General features: G+C 41.9%; 1 protein-coding gene across 2 annotated transcripts in view; it reads right to left on the minus strand.

Moving 5' to 3' along the window:
• Positions 1-2,083: 2,083 nt before the first annotated feature.
• LOC109876242 (collagen alpha-1(IX) chain) overlaps positions 2,084-16,539 on the minus strand; it is a 48,894-nt gene continuing 34,438 nt past the window's right edge. For both annotated transcript variants that reach the window (XM_031816910.1, XM_031816911.1), the window contains 9 exons: positions 13,129-13,200; positions 10,552-10,587; positions 9,883-9,927; positions 9,728-9,760; positions 8,328-8,474; positions 7,805-7,859; positions 5,427-5,615; positions 5,234-5,311; positions 2,084-4,285 (listed from right to left, as the gene is read on the minus strand). In XM_031816910.1, coding sequence (XP_031672770.1) covers positions 4,089-4,285; positions 5,234-5,311; positions 5,427-5,615; positions 7,805-7,859; positions 8,328-8,474; positions 9,728-9,760; positions 9,883-9,927; positions 10,552-10,587; positions 13,129-13,200 — 852 coding nt within the window. In that variant the 3' untranslated portion in view covers positions 2,084-4,088. The remainder of the gene's footprint in view (positions 4,286-5,233; positions 5,312-5,426; positions 5,616-7,804; positions 7,860-8,327; positions 8,475-9,727; positions 9,761-9,882; positions 9,928-10,551; positions 10,588-13,128; positions 13,201-16,539) is intronic.

The raw sequence follows: 16,539 nt of genomic DNA on the forward strand, positions 1-16,539 counted from the left end.
TTACCATGAGTTGTAGGTTCACCTGATTGTCTGCTTCACTATGGGTTCACTTGATTTATTCTCAGTTTTCTCTGCTATTTGTCCATGGTATTCCCTGAACAATCTGTCCATACTGTAACGACCCTGGGTTTATGAGCGCGGACATCGATTCTGCAGCACAGCACAGCACGGGCTAGAAGGTCGAGGGTTCGAGACCTGCTCCCTGCCTTGTTTCATTACATTGGTGTCACACATCCCACTTCTGACACCAATGTAATGAAACAGGCAGGGAGCAGGTCTCGAACCCTCGACCTTCTAGCCCGAAGTCCAGCGCGCTATCGACTGTGCTGCAGAGTCGATATCCGTGCTTCTAAACCCAGGGTCGTTACTACCATAGTAGTAAGGCAAGGGGCCCTAGTTACCATGGCTGCTGCTGTGTAGCAGGGCTTATGAAAGGGATAGAAACAGAACAGCTCTACTAGCACTACCTACCTGGGTTGGTGTCAACTCCATGACAATGCTCTCATTTCAGGAAGTAAACTGAGATGGATTTCATTGACAATACATTTTATTTGTTTACTTCCTGAACTGGGTGAATTTAAATGGGATTAGCCCCAACCCTGCTACCTAACCTTGTTGTCGTCGGGAAAACACCTCTACTGTGTCCATATTAGGACAGCCTCGGTCTCGTCAGGTGTGTCTGTCCTAATATGGACACCGTACAAACACTTCAAAAGCTTCATACAGAGAAGTTTGTTCAACTCAACAACCGATTCGTTCTCACTGTTCTATTATGGCCATGGTTTTCTACACTTGTCAGTCGCCCCTCTGTGGAGAAGAAGACCTCTCTGTGTATTTAGTATTTTCTTTTAACAGCGTGTTTTTATCTCATTATCTTGGTCATTTATGTACTTTGTTATTTGTGTTTGAGAGTGATAATTGTTATTTTAATTGGATGGTCTACCTCATCTGAGGCATACGGCTATACTGTACACACACTAGTTTAGTCAGCGTGATGTTACACTCTAGCCTTACCACTATCCTACTACACTGCTACTTTAAAGCTAACGGTTTAGATTTACCTCAAGACTAAAATGCTAAACGTAATGGATAGAAAATGGTGTTAACTATAAGGCCTGTTGAGTTGGTGCCAAGCTTGTCATCTTTTGTTGATCATTTATGAAAGCCTATACTGTTTGACCATATAATGGAGGTTGTACAGCAAGATGAATATGTATGAAGGGTAATGTTTTTCCAACAAATCTTTTGACTTTACAGCATTCTATGAAAACACTGTTGATTTTACACTCTGATTACCGATACCTGCCTTAAATCTGTACAACAATCATTTCTTACATTTCATGTGTTTTATTTGCTTTGTAATGACCTACTCAGATTACACATTGGTGTGTCACTATCGAAATGTGAATACAATACGATATCTTGCTGATGTGAAGTTTCTAAATGAGAATATCTGCTTTCTTGGTGCTCCTTATGCATTATCGATAAAGAGACGGACAAAAGTATAATTGGTGATTTGGATGATATTGTCATCACATATTTCTAGAAAGGTAGAATTGACTGAATGTTTCTATGCGTGGTAAATTCCTTAATTAACTGTCACATGTTTGGATTATATGAAACTGTGTTTTGAATACCAGATTGTCTATTATTTATGTCAATAAACTGTTTCAAGAGCTTTTTAAGATATCTTTTTTTATATTCACTTCATCGAGGTTATGTTTTCTGAGAAGATATTGCTTATTCTGAGTATTCCCGCAGTACATTTGAGTACAATGTTTAAAAAGTTGGAAATATATTTTAAAACTGAACACTGCATTGCTTTATTTGGAGTGAAAAAGTCACCGGAAAAAAAACATGAGAATTTATTTGAAATTTCTAGATCCTCCTCATAGATGTGTGATGTCACCCTCAAATAGTATCATCATCATCATCATATAATAAAATAGAAACAACTGACTTACTTTTCTCCATCTCTCCAAACCCTGAGAGTATTTCACATAGAAATAGAATCGCATTGGAATTGCCGTTCTAGTGACATCATTTCTATGGGTGGTGACATGGTACTCAACAGTGAACAGAATACTGTGAAGGGAATATTCCATTTATTTTCAAAATAATCATCTCTCAGAATCCTCCTCACACTGTACAATGAGAACAAACCTCACATTCAATCATTAGGATAGTTATTTTTTTGTAGGAAATATAATTAACCACAATTGAAAACAATTTACAGAGATGTACAGCGCATATGGAAGGTCCGTCAGTCAGTGTGGCTTGGTGTCAGTCCTATCTTCTATCTCTTTATTTAGATTTCTGGGAGGAAAGCAGGGGGGCTGGAAATACCCCAGGTACTTTCTGTACAAACTGATATCCCTGTTTTTCACCAGGTCTTATCTTTGGTATATGATACTTCAATATAGAACATGATGCAGTACATTACAAATAGAAAAAAATACACTTTGGGCTAAAGGCAATCCTGGTATTGCTTTATGGTTTTACTTTATTGGGGAGGATTTAGCGTGATTTGATGTGGATGGAGCCGCTGCTGAAATCAACATGTTGGTTACAGTATACAGCTGTTTCAGTGAGAGGAGAGGAGGAAAGGGAACATACAAAATACAGCCAGGTGGTTAATAAGGACAGGTGAATGTCTGGTGGTTATTAAGGACAGGTGCTTGTCTGGTGGTTATTAAGGACAGGAGCTTGTCTGGTGGTTATTAAGGACAGGTGGTTTGTCTGGTGGTTATTAAGGACAGGTGCTTGTCTGGTGGTTATTAAGGACAGGTGAATTGTCTGGTGGTTATTAAGGACAGGAGATTGTCTGGTGGTTATTAAGGACAGGTGGTTTGTCTGGTGGTTATTAAGGACAGGTGCTTGTTTGGTGGTTATTAAGGACAGGTGAATTGTCTGGTGGTTATTAAGGACAGGTTATTGTCTGGTGGTTATTAAGGACAGGTCATTTGTCTGGTGGTTATTAAGGACAGGTATTTGTCTGGTGGTTAATAAGGACAGGAGAATGTCTGGTGGTTATTAAGGACAGGTGCTTGTCTGGTGGTTATTAAGGACAGGAGCTTGTCTGGTGGTTATTAAGGACAGGTGGTTTGTCTGGTGGTTATTAAGGACAGGTGCTTGTTTGGTGGTTATTAAGGACAGGTGAATTGTCTGGTGGTTATTAAGGACAGGTTATTGTCTGGTGGTTATTAAGGACAGGTGTTGTCTGGTGGTTATTAAGGACAGGTTATTGTCTGGTGGTTATTAAGGACAGGTTATTGTCTGATGGTTATTAAGGACAGGTGATTGTCTGGTGGTTATTAAGGACAGGTTATTGTCTGGTGGTTATTAAGGACAGGTGATTGTCTGGTGGTTATTAAGGACAGGAGATTGTCTGGTGGTTATTAAGGACAGGTGATTGTCTGGTGGTTATTAAGGACAGGTTATTGTCTGGTGGTTATTAAGGACAGGTGATTGTCTGGTGGTTATTAAGGACAGGTGATTGTCTGGTGGTTATTAAGGACATCTAGGTTTACAGGGACGGTGGAATAAAAACAAATATAGTCTTCAAAACATGAATATCTTAAAATAGAGCCCCATCTCTGAAAACAACAAAAGAAAAAGAGAATCCATCATGTAAAAAACTGTTACACGTCCAAACAGGTTCAGGATTATTATTGTTTTGCAACAAAATACTTAGTTTTGTTTCGCATTTGTGGAAGTGGAAGACTCCTTCATATCCGATAGAGATCTGGCTAGCACAGAACACTCTCACAAAACACTGCAGATACGTTAGAATGGACCACTTTACAGCAACAGCCTTCAGAGTAGAGAGGCTGTGAGGATGTTGTGTGCTCCCAGGGTTGGGATGGGGGAGCTGTCCATCTGCCATCTTAGTCTCTGTCTCTGTCTCTACCCCTTTCTGGGTGTTGGGCAGTGGAAGCTGGTGAAGGGGGGATGGGTCATAGTGATGGCTCTAATGGAATAAATGGAACAGAATCCAAGGTGTTTGAAACTTTTCCATTCATTCCATTACAGCCATTAGATCCAGTCCTCAGATTTAAAGTGACACCAGCCTCCACTGGGTGGTGGCTCTAGTTTCTAGTTCCCTCCGGGCCCTTGATGCTGGTGTCAATGTCCCCCGGTCTGAGGTTGCAGGACGATGGGTCGCAGTAGCCGTTGGGACCAGCATTACCAGGAGGCCCAGGTACACCAGCCTGGCCAGGAACACCTGGAGGTCCTCTCTCGCCGTCACGTCCCTCCTGGCCGTAACCAGGCTTTCCGGGCTCACCTGTGGAGTTAGAGTTAGAGAAGAGTTAGCTAAACCATCTTACACAAAAGTAGAACATCCAGAACCTCAAAGACTCAAGACTAGAACCTCAAAGACTCAAGACTAGAACATTCTAGAGACACTACGTCCCAAAGGCGAGATCAATAAGGCTTCTGTTTGTGGCAAACATGTTACCAGAGTAACAATTACAGTCGAATGACTTGAATGAACATTCCAAAATGTTACGGTGAAACATCAAACAGCTACTTTTTAAAAGGATTACTGCGACTTTTTAGCTACAATATTCTAACTGAAATTACTTAGCTATTCCTACTAAATATTGTATAAAGTCTACATGGCCACTTGATTATTTTTAGAAATCAGTTTAGACCTAAAACAGACACTTATGTTCTCAGACCTTTTGCTAATGATAACGAACGGTTGCGGCCAAACACAAAACCAAATGGAATACAGTATGTTAGCAAACTCCTTCCTTGTTCAACTGTCCTTGTTCAACCAAGACTAGACAATCTACAACCTCCAAGACCAAGACTAAAATATCTACAACCAAGACTAGAATATCTAAAACCAAGACCAAGACTAGAAAATCTACAACCTCCAAGACCAAGATTTGAATATCTACAACCAAGACCAAGACTAGAATATCTACAACCAAGACCAAGACTACAATATCTACAACCAAGACCAAGACTAGAATATCTACAACCAAGACCAAGAATATCTACAACCAAGACCAATACTAGAATATCTACAACCAAGACCAGAAAATCTACAACCTCCAAGACCAAGACTAGAATATCTACAACCAAGACCAAGACTAGAATATCTACAACCAAGACCAAGACTAGAATATCTACAACCAAGACCAAGACTAGGATTAGAACATAAAGAAAAAGTAAGCTACTGATGGTTCGCTTCTCCATGGCGATCAAGGTCGATGTCACTCACCTGGTAGACCGGGAGGTCCTGGCTGGCCCTTGGCCCCTCGCACCGTGGGACCTCGGTCTCCTCTGTCGCCCAATTCACCTGCGCCACACAGCATGTTAATTACAAGGGTTATTCTAAAACGACTTTGGGTACATGAGCTGAATTTTGCTTTCACATTTTCAAATAACAGTAACATTACAAATCCTCTCCCCACCTTTGGGTCCTTTGAGTCCTAGGAGTCCTGGAGGTCCTTTGAGTCCAGGCAGTCCTCTTGCGCCAGCCTGCCCAGGGAAGCCACTGTCCCCTGGGGGTCCGGCAGGACCAGGAGGCCCTGGCTTACCAGGCAGGCCCGCTGCTCCAGACTCCGGCCTCCTTAGACTGGCAGCCAACTGGGCTAGCTGCTCTGTTGGAGCAAGAGGAAAGGGAATGATGAGCAAACAATTCATCAATCAAATGTATTAAAGGCCCAGTGCAGTCCAAAATGTGATTTTCCTTTGTTTTATATATATTTCCACACTTTAATGTTGGAATAATACTGTGAAATTGTGAAAATTTGAATAATTCCCTTTTAGTAGAGGGGCTGTTTGAAAAGACCGCCTAAGATTTCTGCCTCTTTTGGTGGGATGGAGTTTTGGCCTGCCTGGTGACATTACCAGGTGGTAAATCAGTTAATACACCAATAAGAGAGAGAGTTCCAAACCTCTTTGCCATAACAGCTAGTTTTCAGTTTTACCCTCCCCACTTAGACCACTCCCAGACAGTGTTAGCAAAATTATTGCTTGAGAAATGTCTCTTTGCTAAATAGCTATTTTTGTTTATTTTTGACCATTTCAATTTTAAAAAATCACAATAAGGTACTCAATTGTTTTCCCAGAAATGATTTGATATTGAGATGAAAATGGAACTTTAATGAAGGCCTTTTTATAAATGTTATAAAAATTGTAGTCCTCCTTATTCTTACACATTCAAGTCTGCCTCAGTAAATTGAGCAGAGTGAAAATACTTATTGGAAAACATTAAACTCCACGGGATTGGTGTCCCTAAACCGTGACAGTTGTTGCTCAATATGTGATAATGTGACTAGAAAACATTGTATACAACAGCCAACTTTCCGGGACAAAGACATGTCTTATACGGGCAGAAAGCTTAAATTATTGTTAACTAACTGCAGTGTCCAATTTACAGTAGCTATTACACACAAAACATACCATGCTATTGTTTGAGGATAGTGCACAACAACACACTTTTATCACGGCAAGTGGTTTGATACATTCACCTCTGAAGGTAAATAATGTACTTACATTCAGTAATCTTGCTCTGATTTGTCCTCCTGAGGGTCCCAGAGATAAAATGTAGTGTCATTTTTTAAATATTTAAATTTAGGAACTGGGTTCTATAGTTTGACCCCACTGCTGTCTCTGGCTCCACACCCACACCCACCCACCCTGCTTGGCCATCTAGATCCATCATGATCTCTATAGTTATGTCTATAGTTATAAATTGACCAATTCGGCACATTTGGGCAAACTCCTGGCAGACTTGATGCAAAATATTGTGTAGTGAGGTAATTGTTCTCTGGATCAGACTGAAACTTTGCACACACACTGCTGCCATCTTGTGGACAGAATCTAAATTACACCTAGGATCCTACCTTAATGTATGGGCTTTTTCTTGCATTTCAAAGATGATGGAACACAAAAATAAATAGAAAATGCATGTTTTTTTAATTATATTATCTTTTACCAGATCTAATGTGTTATATTCTCCTACATTAATTTCACATTTCCACACACTTCAAAGTGTTACCTTTCAAATGTTATCAAGAATATGCATATCCTTGCTTCAGGTCCTGAGCTACAGGCAGTTAGATTTGGGTCATTTGAGGCGAACATTTAAAAAAAGGGTACGATCCTTAAGAAACTGAAAAATATATATGTGTATTTATGGTGCCAAGAGTTCAACATAAAAGTCCTAAGGCTTTTGGCTTGGTATTTTACACTCCAAATTCCAGTCTTTGCTTTTCTGCTTTTAGCAAAAGTGCAGGTCCTTTGGAGGTGAAATACATTTTTCAACACATTTGGGTATAAAAAAGTAATGAGTTTAGGAGGAGAGTAGTGGTAGTGGGAGGAGGGGGTGGGATACTGTAAGAGGGCCCAGGGAGAGAGACAAAAAAAACAGGCTGCCACTTCAGCCTTTCTGGGGTTCAGGAGTCTGTTATCCATCAAACTAACAAAGGTTGAAGCGTATTTATGATGGGTTTTTTCTGCTTCACTCTCTTCAAACTGCCAAGCCAGATAGGCTATATCCCCCAAACTCAACTCTGGACCTCGAAGCCAGTTCTACTGCATTTCTTCATTGTTCCCCTCTAATCCGGGATTGATTTAGACCTGGGACACTGGCTGTGTGCAATTCATTATTAGGTAGGAAAGAAAAGCAGCAGGCTCCGGACCTCATAGGGCCAGACTTGACTACCCCTGGTCTATAGTATAAACAATGAGGTTGGGGATATTACAGAGTGTTTATACTTAAAGGTAGAGTGGGATACATTGATTTTAAAGACACTGAAGGAATGACAGTGTGCAATATTCTTACCTTGCATAACTCTCATGCAGACTTGTCTGATGTGTTGATCGCTTGGTTCTTTACCCTGAAGGATAACACAACAAAAGGTTTCTGATGAGACAACAGCTTTAATAAACATAGATTTAGCTTCTGAAATGCATTATGTAAGCCCTAGTTGTGTTATGCTGGACACACTGGAAAACTGTTGTCCATGGCCTAAGGTCCAGGAGGGAAAGGCCCAGCAGTAAGTTAGTACATTTGTTAGTAAGTATGTAGGTTAGTAACTAAGTATGTAGGTAGGTATGTATGTAAATAAGTTAGTAAGTATGTAGGTTAGTAACTAAGTATGTAAGTAGGTATGAAAGTATGTAAGTAAGTAGATATGTATGTAAATAAGTAAGTAAGTAAGTAAGTACTATGTAAGTGAGTTTGTAGGTATATAAGTAAGCACGTAAGTTAATTAGTAAGTAAGTATGTAAGTAAGTATGTAAGTAAGTAAGTTCAGGTGTATAGTCTTCAAAGTTTTGGGTGGAGGTGGTTTGGGGGTACCTACCGCCGGTCCCTGTGACCCCCTGATTCCTGGTGCGCCCCTGTTGCCCTGCATGCCACGGGGTCCAGAAGTACCAGCTGGGCCCTCGATGCCAGGCTGCCCTCTGCTACCCTCTGGCCCTCTGTTACCAGGCTCTCCTGGGTTTCCAACCTGGAGACAGAGATGGGAGAGACAACTGGATCAGAACAACATTACATGGGTGGTACTGAGCATGCTCAATGAAGACTTCTGAGTTCCGGGGGTGCTGGTGAGCAAGCCATGGAATAAACTAATATCTGCTTTTATCAGGAACAAGAAAAACCCGGAAGATCGTATTGCAGAGATCTCATCTCGTTTTGGATGACAGAAACCCCTGATGTTACAGGCCTGAAATGGATGACCTTGGAGATCTCGTCCTGTGGCCCGACCTCCTTAAGCTGTCTTACTCTGCTCAAAACCTGCATTAGCTGAGCCTGTTTCCAAATACACTTCAGGCTTCATTCATTAGCTGAGCCTGTTTCCAAATACACTTCAGGCTTCATTCATTAGCTGAGCCTGTTTCCAAATACACTTCAGGCTTCATTCATTAGCTGAGCCTGTTTCCAAATACACTTCAGGCTTCATTCATTAGCTGAGCCTGTTTCCAAATACACTTCAGGCTTCATTCATTAGCTGAGCCTGTTTCCAAATACACTTCAGGCTTCATTCATTAGCTGAGCCTGTTTCCAAATACACTTCAGGCTTCATTCATTAGCTGAGCCTGTTTCCAAATACAGTTCAGGCTTCATTCATTAGCTGAGCCTGTTTCCAAATACACTTCAGGCTCCATTCATTAGCTGAGCCTGTTTCCAAATACACTTCAGGCTCCATTCATTAGCTGAGCCTGTTTCCAAATACAGTTCAGGCTTCATTCATTAGCTGAGCCTGTTTCCAAATATACTTCAGGCTTCATTCATTAGCTGAGCCTGTTTCCAAATACACTTCAGGCTCCATTCATTAGCTGAGCCTGTTTCCAAATACACTTCAGGCTCCATTCATTAGCTGAGCCTGTTTCCAAATACACTTCAGGCTCCATTCATTAGCTGAGCCTGTTTCCAAATACACTTCAGGCTCCATTCATTAGCTGAGCCTGTTTCCAAATACACTTCAGGCTTCATTCATTAGCTGAGCCTGTTTCCAAATACACTTCAGGCTCTGATTTATCTCTACAGAAACTGCACATGGAGCTCGAACGAAATGGAATTCAAATAATTGAAACAACATCAGTCAATTAGTTCATTTTTTTTTTAATGTTGAAAAAAACCCTAAATGTTGGTTAACCACTTAGCACTACTACTAACACTCTATGGGTGCAGATAAACTGTCTCAACGTTATATTCCTGGTTTGAGACATGGAACTGCTTCTAGAAGAGTACAGAACTCACCACTCCTTTGGGTCCAGCTTCCCCTTGGTCACCCTATTATACAAATGAGAGAAACACAGAGGATTAGTACAGGTGGAGTTAAAACATGTTGTTTAAAAGGCTCCAATGTGAGGTTGGGTTGGATGCAATGAATCCTTGCTTGAGTGATAACTTACAACATCTCCTTTGTCTCCAGAGGTTCCCTCAGAACCTTGTCCCCCCTACAAACACACACACACACACACACACACACACACACACACACACACACACACACACACACACACACACACACACACACACACACACACACACACACACACACACACACACACAAACAAACACAACAAACCAATATAAATTATTTGGGGGTAAAATCACTCTTTTGGATATAACAAATGCCAAGGGTAAGTTAGAAACACACACACACACACACACATATACATTCATGCTACACACACATCTCAACAGCTGCTACCAGATTCTTATTGTGATTGCTAAATAATGCACAATTTAACCACTTGCCCACCAAAACCTGTGTAAATATTGGACTATAAATTGTTATTCTACTATGTTGGACTATAAATCTACTGTACCATTTATTTTATGATGGTATTCTTATCTTTTATTATTTCTTATTGATGTTGCGTTGTCCAGAAGGAACCTGCCAGTAAACATTTGGTCGGACAGTGTCTACCATGTGTTTCCTGCACATATGACTAATAAAACGTGAAACTGGAAAGGGCCCATCCACACTCTGCTGCTGGAGTATCACATTGCCCTTCAGATGCAGCCAGATATTGTTGTGAGAGATAAACAGACATTTTAAAAGATGGATTTCTTACCTGCTCCCCTTTAGGTCCTCCCTCACCAGCTTCTCCCTGAAGTTGAGGAGAAACCAGTTCACTATTGAAAATCTTTAAACTACAGTACAGTTAAACAATTATACTACTATGTAAAGTTATACAGTACATATATACAGTTAGACAACAACACTAGTTATACTACTATGTAAAGTTATACAGTACATATATACAGTTAGACAACAACACTAGTTATACTACTATGTAAAGTTATACAGTACATATATACAGTTAGACAACAACACTAGTTATACTACTATGTAAAGTTATACAGTAGATTTATACAGTTAGACAACAACACTAGTTATACTACTATGTAAAGTTATACAGTAGATTTATACAGTTAGACAACAACACTAGTTATACTACTATGTAAAGTTATACAGTACATATATACAGTTAGACAACAACACTAGTTATACTACTATGTAAAGTTATACAGTAGATTTATACAGTTAGACAACAACACTAGTTATACTACTATGTAAAGTTATACAGTAGATTTATACAGTTAGACAACAACACTAGTTATACTACTATGTAAAGTTATACAGTACATTTATACAGTTAGACAACAACACTAGTTATACTACTATGTAAAGTTATACAGTAGATTTATACAGTTAGACAACAACACTAGTTATACTACTATGTAAAGTTATACAGTAGATTTATACAGTTAGACAACAACACTAGTTATACTACTATGTAAAGTTATACAGTAGATTTATACAGTTAGACAACAACACTAGTTATACTACTATGTAAAGTTATACAGTAGATTTATACAGTTAGACAACAACACTAGTTATACTACTATGTAAAGTTATACAGTAGATTTATACAGTTAGACAACAACACTAGTTATACTACTATGTAAAGTTATACAGTAGATTTATACAGTTAGACAACAACACTAGTTATACTACTATGTAAAGTTATACAGTACATATATACAGTTAGACAACAACACTAGTTATACTACTATGTAAAGTTATACAGTAGATTTATACAGTTAGACAACAACACTAGTTATAATACTATGTAAAGTTATACAGTAGATTTATACAGTTAGACAACAACACTAGTTATACTACTATGTAAAGTTATACAGTAGATTTATACAGTTAGACAACAACACTAGTTATACTACTATGTAAAGTTATACAGTAGATTTATACAGTTAGACAACAACACTAGTTATACTACTATGTAAAGTTATACAGTAGATTTATACAGTTAGACAACAACACTAGTTATACTACTATGTAAAGTTATACAGTACATATATACAGTTAGACAACAACACTAGTTATACTACTATGTAAAGTTATACAGTAGATTTATACAGTTAGACAACAACACTAGTTATACTACTATGGAAAGCAACAGCAAGACTAGTCTTATAAATGCATGATTGAACTTGTAACACTAGAGGGGGTCAAAAGGATGTATTTCACAAAGTGTGTGTCCTTGTCAGGTGAATATGGTAAGAATTTGACTTTCTATTAGCTAGCAATTGAGGCTAAATTGCTGTCTTCATGATTGTACAGAACAGTGGAAAGTCCAATCAAAACTGGTGGTTTCATGAAAATGGAAAATTGTCATAAGAAGCCTGTGGAACCTGAAATGACTAAACACAAGCCACAGTGCTCTTCAGTTGAGCTTCTTCTCTATCTTTTCATCAAATATCAGGCCTCCAGAACGTAAACGGTCCAGGGAGCCTTAATCCAATGAGTAGTAGTTTAGTTGTATAATATCAGTAGTTTAGTTGTATAATATCAGTAGTTTAGTTGTATAATATCAGTAGTTTAGTTGTATAATATCAGCAGTATGTTTAGTTGTATAATATCAGTAGTATGTTTAGTTGTATAATACCAGCAGTATGTTTAGTTGTATAATATCAGTAGTTTAGTTGTATAATATCAGTAGTTTAGTTGTATAATATCAGTAGTTTAGTTGTATAATATCAGCAGTTTAGTTGTATAATATCAGTAGTTTAGTTGTATAATATCAGTAGTTTAGTTGTATAATATCAGTAGTTTAGTTGTATAATATCAGCAGTATGTTTAGTTGTATAATATCAGTAGTTTAGTTGTATAATATCAGTAGTTTAGTTGTATAATATCAGTAGTTTAGTTGTATAATACCAGTAGTTTGTTTAGTTGTATAATATCAGTAGTTTGTTTAGTTGTATAATATCAGTAGTTTAGTTGTATAATATCAGTAGTTTAGTTGTATAATATCAGTAGTTTAGTTGTATAATATCAGTAGTTTAGTTGTATAATATCAGTAGTTTAGTTGTATAATATCAGCAGTATGTTTAGTTGTATAATATCAGTAGTTTAGTTGTATAATACCAGCAGTATGTTTAGTTGTATAATATCAGTAGTTTAGTTGTATAATACCAGTAGTTTGTTTAGTTTTATAATATCAGTAGTTTAGTTGTATAATATCAGTAGTTTAGTTGTATAATATCAGTGTTTGTTTCCCCATCGGACAGCAGGTCTCTACAGAGGGGATAAATACCAGTCAGAATAGAACATCCTCTTATCTTACCCTCTCTCCCTTCACTCCGGGGAGGCCTGGGGGTCCGGGAACACCAGGAAGACCAAGATCTCCTTTAGGTCCCTACAAAACAAAGGTAGAGCGACAACAATGAGGTCAGAGGTCAACACCACACTACTGTATGTCCTTAGAGCAAGGTGCTTGCGGTGCCAGGATGGTGGGTTAGATTCCTGGGACAGTCCATATGTAACATGTATGTACGCATGACTGTAGGAATACAAGCCTCTCCTGAATGGAATACTGTATGTAAATACCTAAACCTACAGAACACGACAGCAGAAAGTAGTGGAAACCTCAGATAAGACAGCAGAGTATGGAGAAACTAACCACAAGCTCTTCAGTCATTAGGGCAACATACACTGGTGAATTAACTGTTCATGAGACGGCTATATCAAAACGTGCACAAAAGAAAGAGAATTTCTAAAAACCTGGCTGCAATGTTTATTTTGCATGTTTATGTGTGTGTGTCTCTTTGTTCTCTGTGCTGGGCACAACTTTGATTGCTGACCGTGTGTGTGAGGAATTCCAAAGGAGCAGAAGGCTCTTTCAGCCAGCTGGCCCTGGCCCTCATTCTCTCCTTACTGTGAAAATAGCCTCTGTGTGAGATCCTGAGATCCCGTTCAGAACTATTCTCTAGGGAATTTCTGTGTAACCACAGCCAGGTCCCCACTCTCTGTGACCACAGCCAGGTCCCCACTCTCTGTAACCACAGCCAGGTCCCCTCTCTCTGTGACCACAGCCAGGTCCCCACTCTCTGTAACCACAGCCAGGTCCCCTCTCTCTGTAACCACAGCCAGGTCCCCTCTCTCTGTGACCACAGCCAGGTCCACACTCTCTGTAACCACAGCCAGGTCCAAACTCTCTGTAACCACAGCCAGGTCAACACTCTCTGTAACCACAGCCAGGTCCCCACTCTCTGTGACCACAGCCAGGTCCCCACTCTCTGTGACCACAGCCAGGTCCCCACTCTCTGTAACCACAGCCAGGTCCCCACTCTGTAACCACAGCTAGGTCAACACTCTCTGTGACCACAGCCAGGTCCATACTCTCTGTAACCACAGCCAGGTCCGCCCTCTCTGTAATCACAGCCAGGTCCCCTCTCTCTGTAACCACAGCCAGGTCCCCACTCTCTGTAACCACAGCCAGGTCCACACTCTCTGGTAACCACAGCCAGGTCCACACTCTCTGTAATCACAGCCAGGTCCACACTCTCTGTAACCACAGCCAGGTCCACACTCTCTGTAAGCACAGCCAGGTCCACACTCTCTGTAACCACAGCCAGGTCCCCACTCTCTGTAACCACAGCCAGGTCCCCACTCTGTAACCACAGCTAGGTCAACACTCTCTGTGACCACAGCCAGGTCCATACTCTCTGTAACCACAGCCAGGTCCCCCCTCTCTGTAATCACAGCCAGGTCCCCTCTCTCTGTAACCACAGCCAGGTTCCCACTCTCTGTAACCACAGCCAGGTCCCCACTCTGTAACCACAGCCAGGTCCACACTCTCTGTAACCACAGCCAGGTCCACACTCTCTGTAACCACAGCCAGGTCCCCACTCTCTGTGACCACAGCCAGGTCCCCACTCTCTGTAACCACAGCCAGGTCCCCACTCTGTAACCACAGCTAGGTCAACACTCTCTGTGACCACAGCCAGGTCCATACTCTCTGTAACCACAGCCAGGTCCGCCCTCTCTGTAATCACAGCCAGGTCCCCTCTCTCTGTAACCACAGCCAGGTCCCCACTCTCTGTAACCACAGCCAGGTCCCCACTCTGTAACCACAGCCAGGTCCACACTCTCTGTGACCACAGCCAGGTCCCCACTCTCTGTAACCACAGCCAGGTCCCCTCTCTCTGTAACTACAGCCAGGTCCCCTCTCTCTGTGACCACAGCCAGGTCCACACTCTCTGTAACCACAGCCAGGTCCAAACTCTCTGTAACCACAGCCAGGTCAACACTCTCTGTAACCACAGCCAGGTCCCCACTCTCTGTGACCACAGCCAGGTCCCCACTCTCTGTGACCACAGCCAGGTCCCCACTCTCTGTAACCACAGCCAGGTCCCCACTCTGTAACCACAGCTAGGTCAACACTCTCTGTGACCACAGCCAGGTCCATACTCTCTGTAACCACAGCCAGGTCCGCCCTCTCTGTAATCACAGCCAGGTCCCCTCTCTCTGTAACCACAGCCAGGTCCACACTCTCTGTAACCACAGCCAGGTCCCCACTCTGTAACCACAGCCAGGTCCACACTCTCTGTAACCACAGCCAGGTCCCCACTCTGTAACCACAGCCAGGTCCCCACTCTGTAACCACAGCTAGGTCAACACTCTCTGTGACCACAGCCAGGTCCCCACTCTCTGTAACCACAGCCAGGTCCACACTCTCTGGTAACCACAGCCAGGTCCCCTCTCTCTGTAACCACAGCCAGGTCCACACTCTCTGTAACCACAGCCAGGTCCACACTCTCTGTAAGCACAGCCAGGTCCACACTCTCTGTAACCACAGCCAGGTCCCCACTCTCTGTAACCACAGCCAGGTCCCCACTCTGTAACCACAGCTAGGTCAACACTCTCTGTGACCACAGCCAGGTCCATACTCTCTGTAACCACAGCCAGGTCCCCCCTCTCTGTAATCACAGCCAGGTCCCCTCTCTCTGTAACCACAGCCAGGTCCCCACTCTCTGTAACCACAGCCAGGTCCCCACTCTGTAACCACAGCCAGGTCCACACTCTCTGTAACCACAGCCAGGTCCACACTCTCTGTAACCACAGCCAGGTCCCCACTCTCTGTGACCACAGCCAGGTCCCCACTCTCTGTAACCACAGCCAGGTCCCCACTCTGTAACCACAGCTAGGTCAACACTCTCTGTGACCACAGCCAGGTCCATACTCTCTGTAACCACAGCCAGGTCCGCCCTCTCTGTAATCACAGCCAGGTCCCCTCTCTCTGTAACCACAGCCAGGTCCCCACTCTCTGTAACCACAGCCAGGTCCCCACTCTGTAACCACAGCCAGGTCCACACTCTCTGTGACCACAGCCAGGTCCCCACTCTCTGTAACCACAGCCAGGTCCCCTCTCTCTGTAACTACAGCCAGGTCCCCTCTCTCTGTGACCACAGCCAGGTCCACACTCTCTGTAACCACAGCCAGGTCCAAACTCTCTGTAACCACAGCCAGGTCAACACTCTCTGTAACCACAGCCAGGTCCCCACTCTCTGTGACCACAGCCAGGTCCCCACTCTCTGTAACCACAGCCAGGTCCCCACTCTGTAACCACAGCTAGGTCAACACTCTCTGTGACCACAGCCAGGTCCATACTCTCTGTAACCACAGCCAGGTCCGCCCTCTCTGTAATCACAGCCAGGTCCCCTCTCTCTGTAACCACAGCCAGGTCCCCACTCTC

This window comes from Oncorhynchus kisutch, unplaced genomic scaffold (genome assembly GCF_002021735.2).
Source record: "Oncorhynchus kisutch isolate 150728-3 unplaced genomic scaffold, Okis_V2 scaffold893, whole genome shotgun sequence".
Taxonomy (NCBI): domain Eukaryota; kingdom Metazoa; phylum Chordata; class Actinopteri; order Salmoniformes; family Salmonidae; genus Oncorhynchus; species Oncorhynchus kisutch.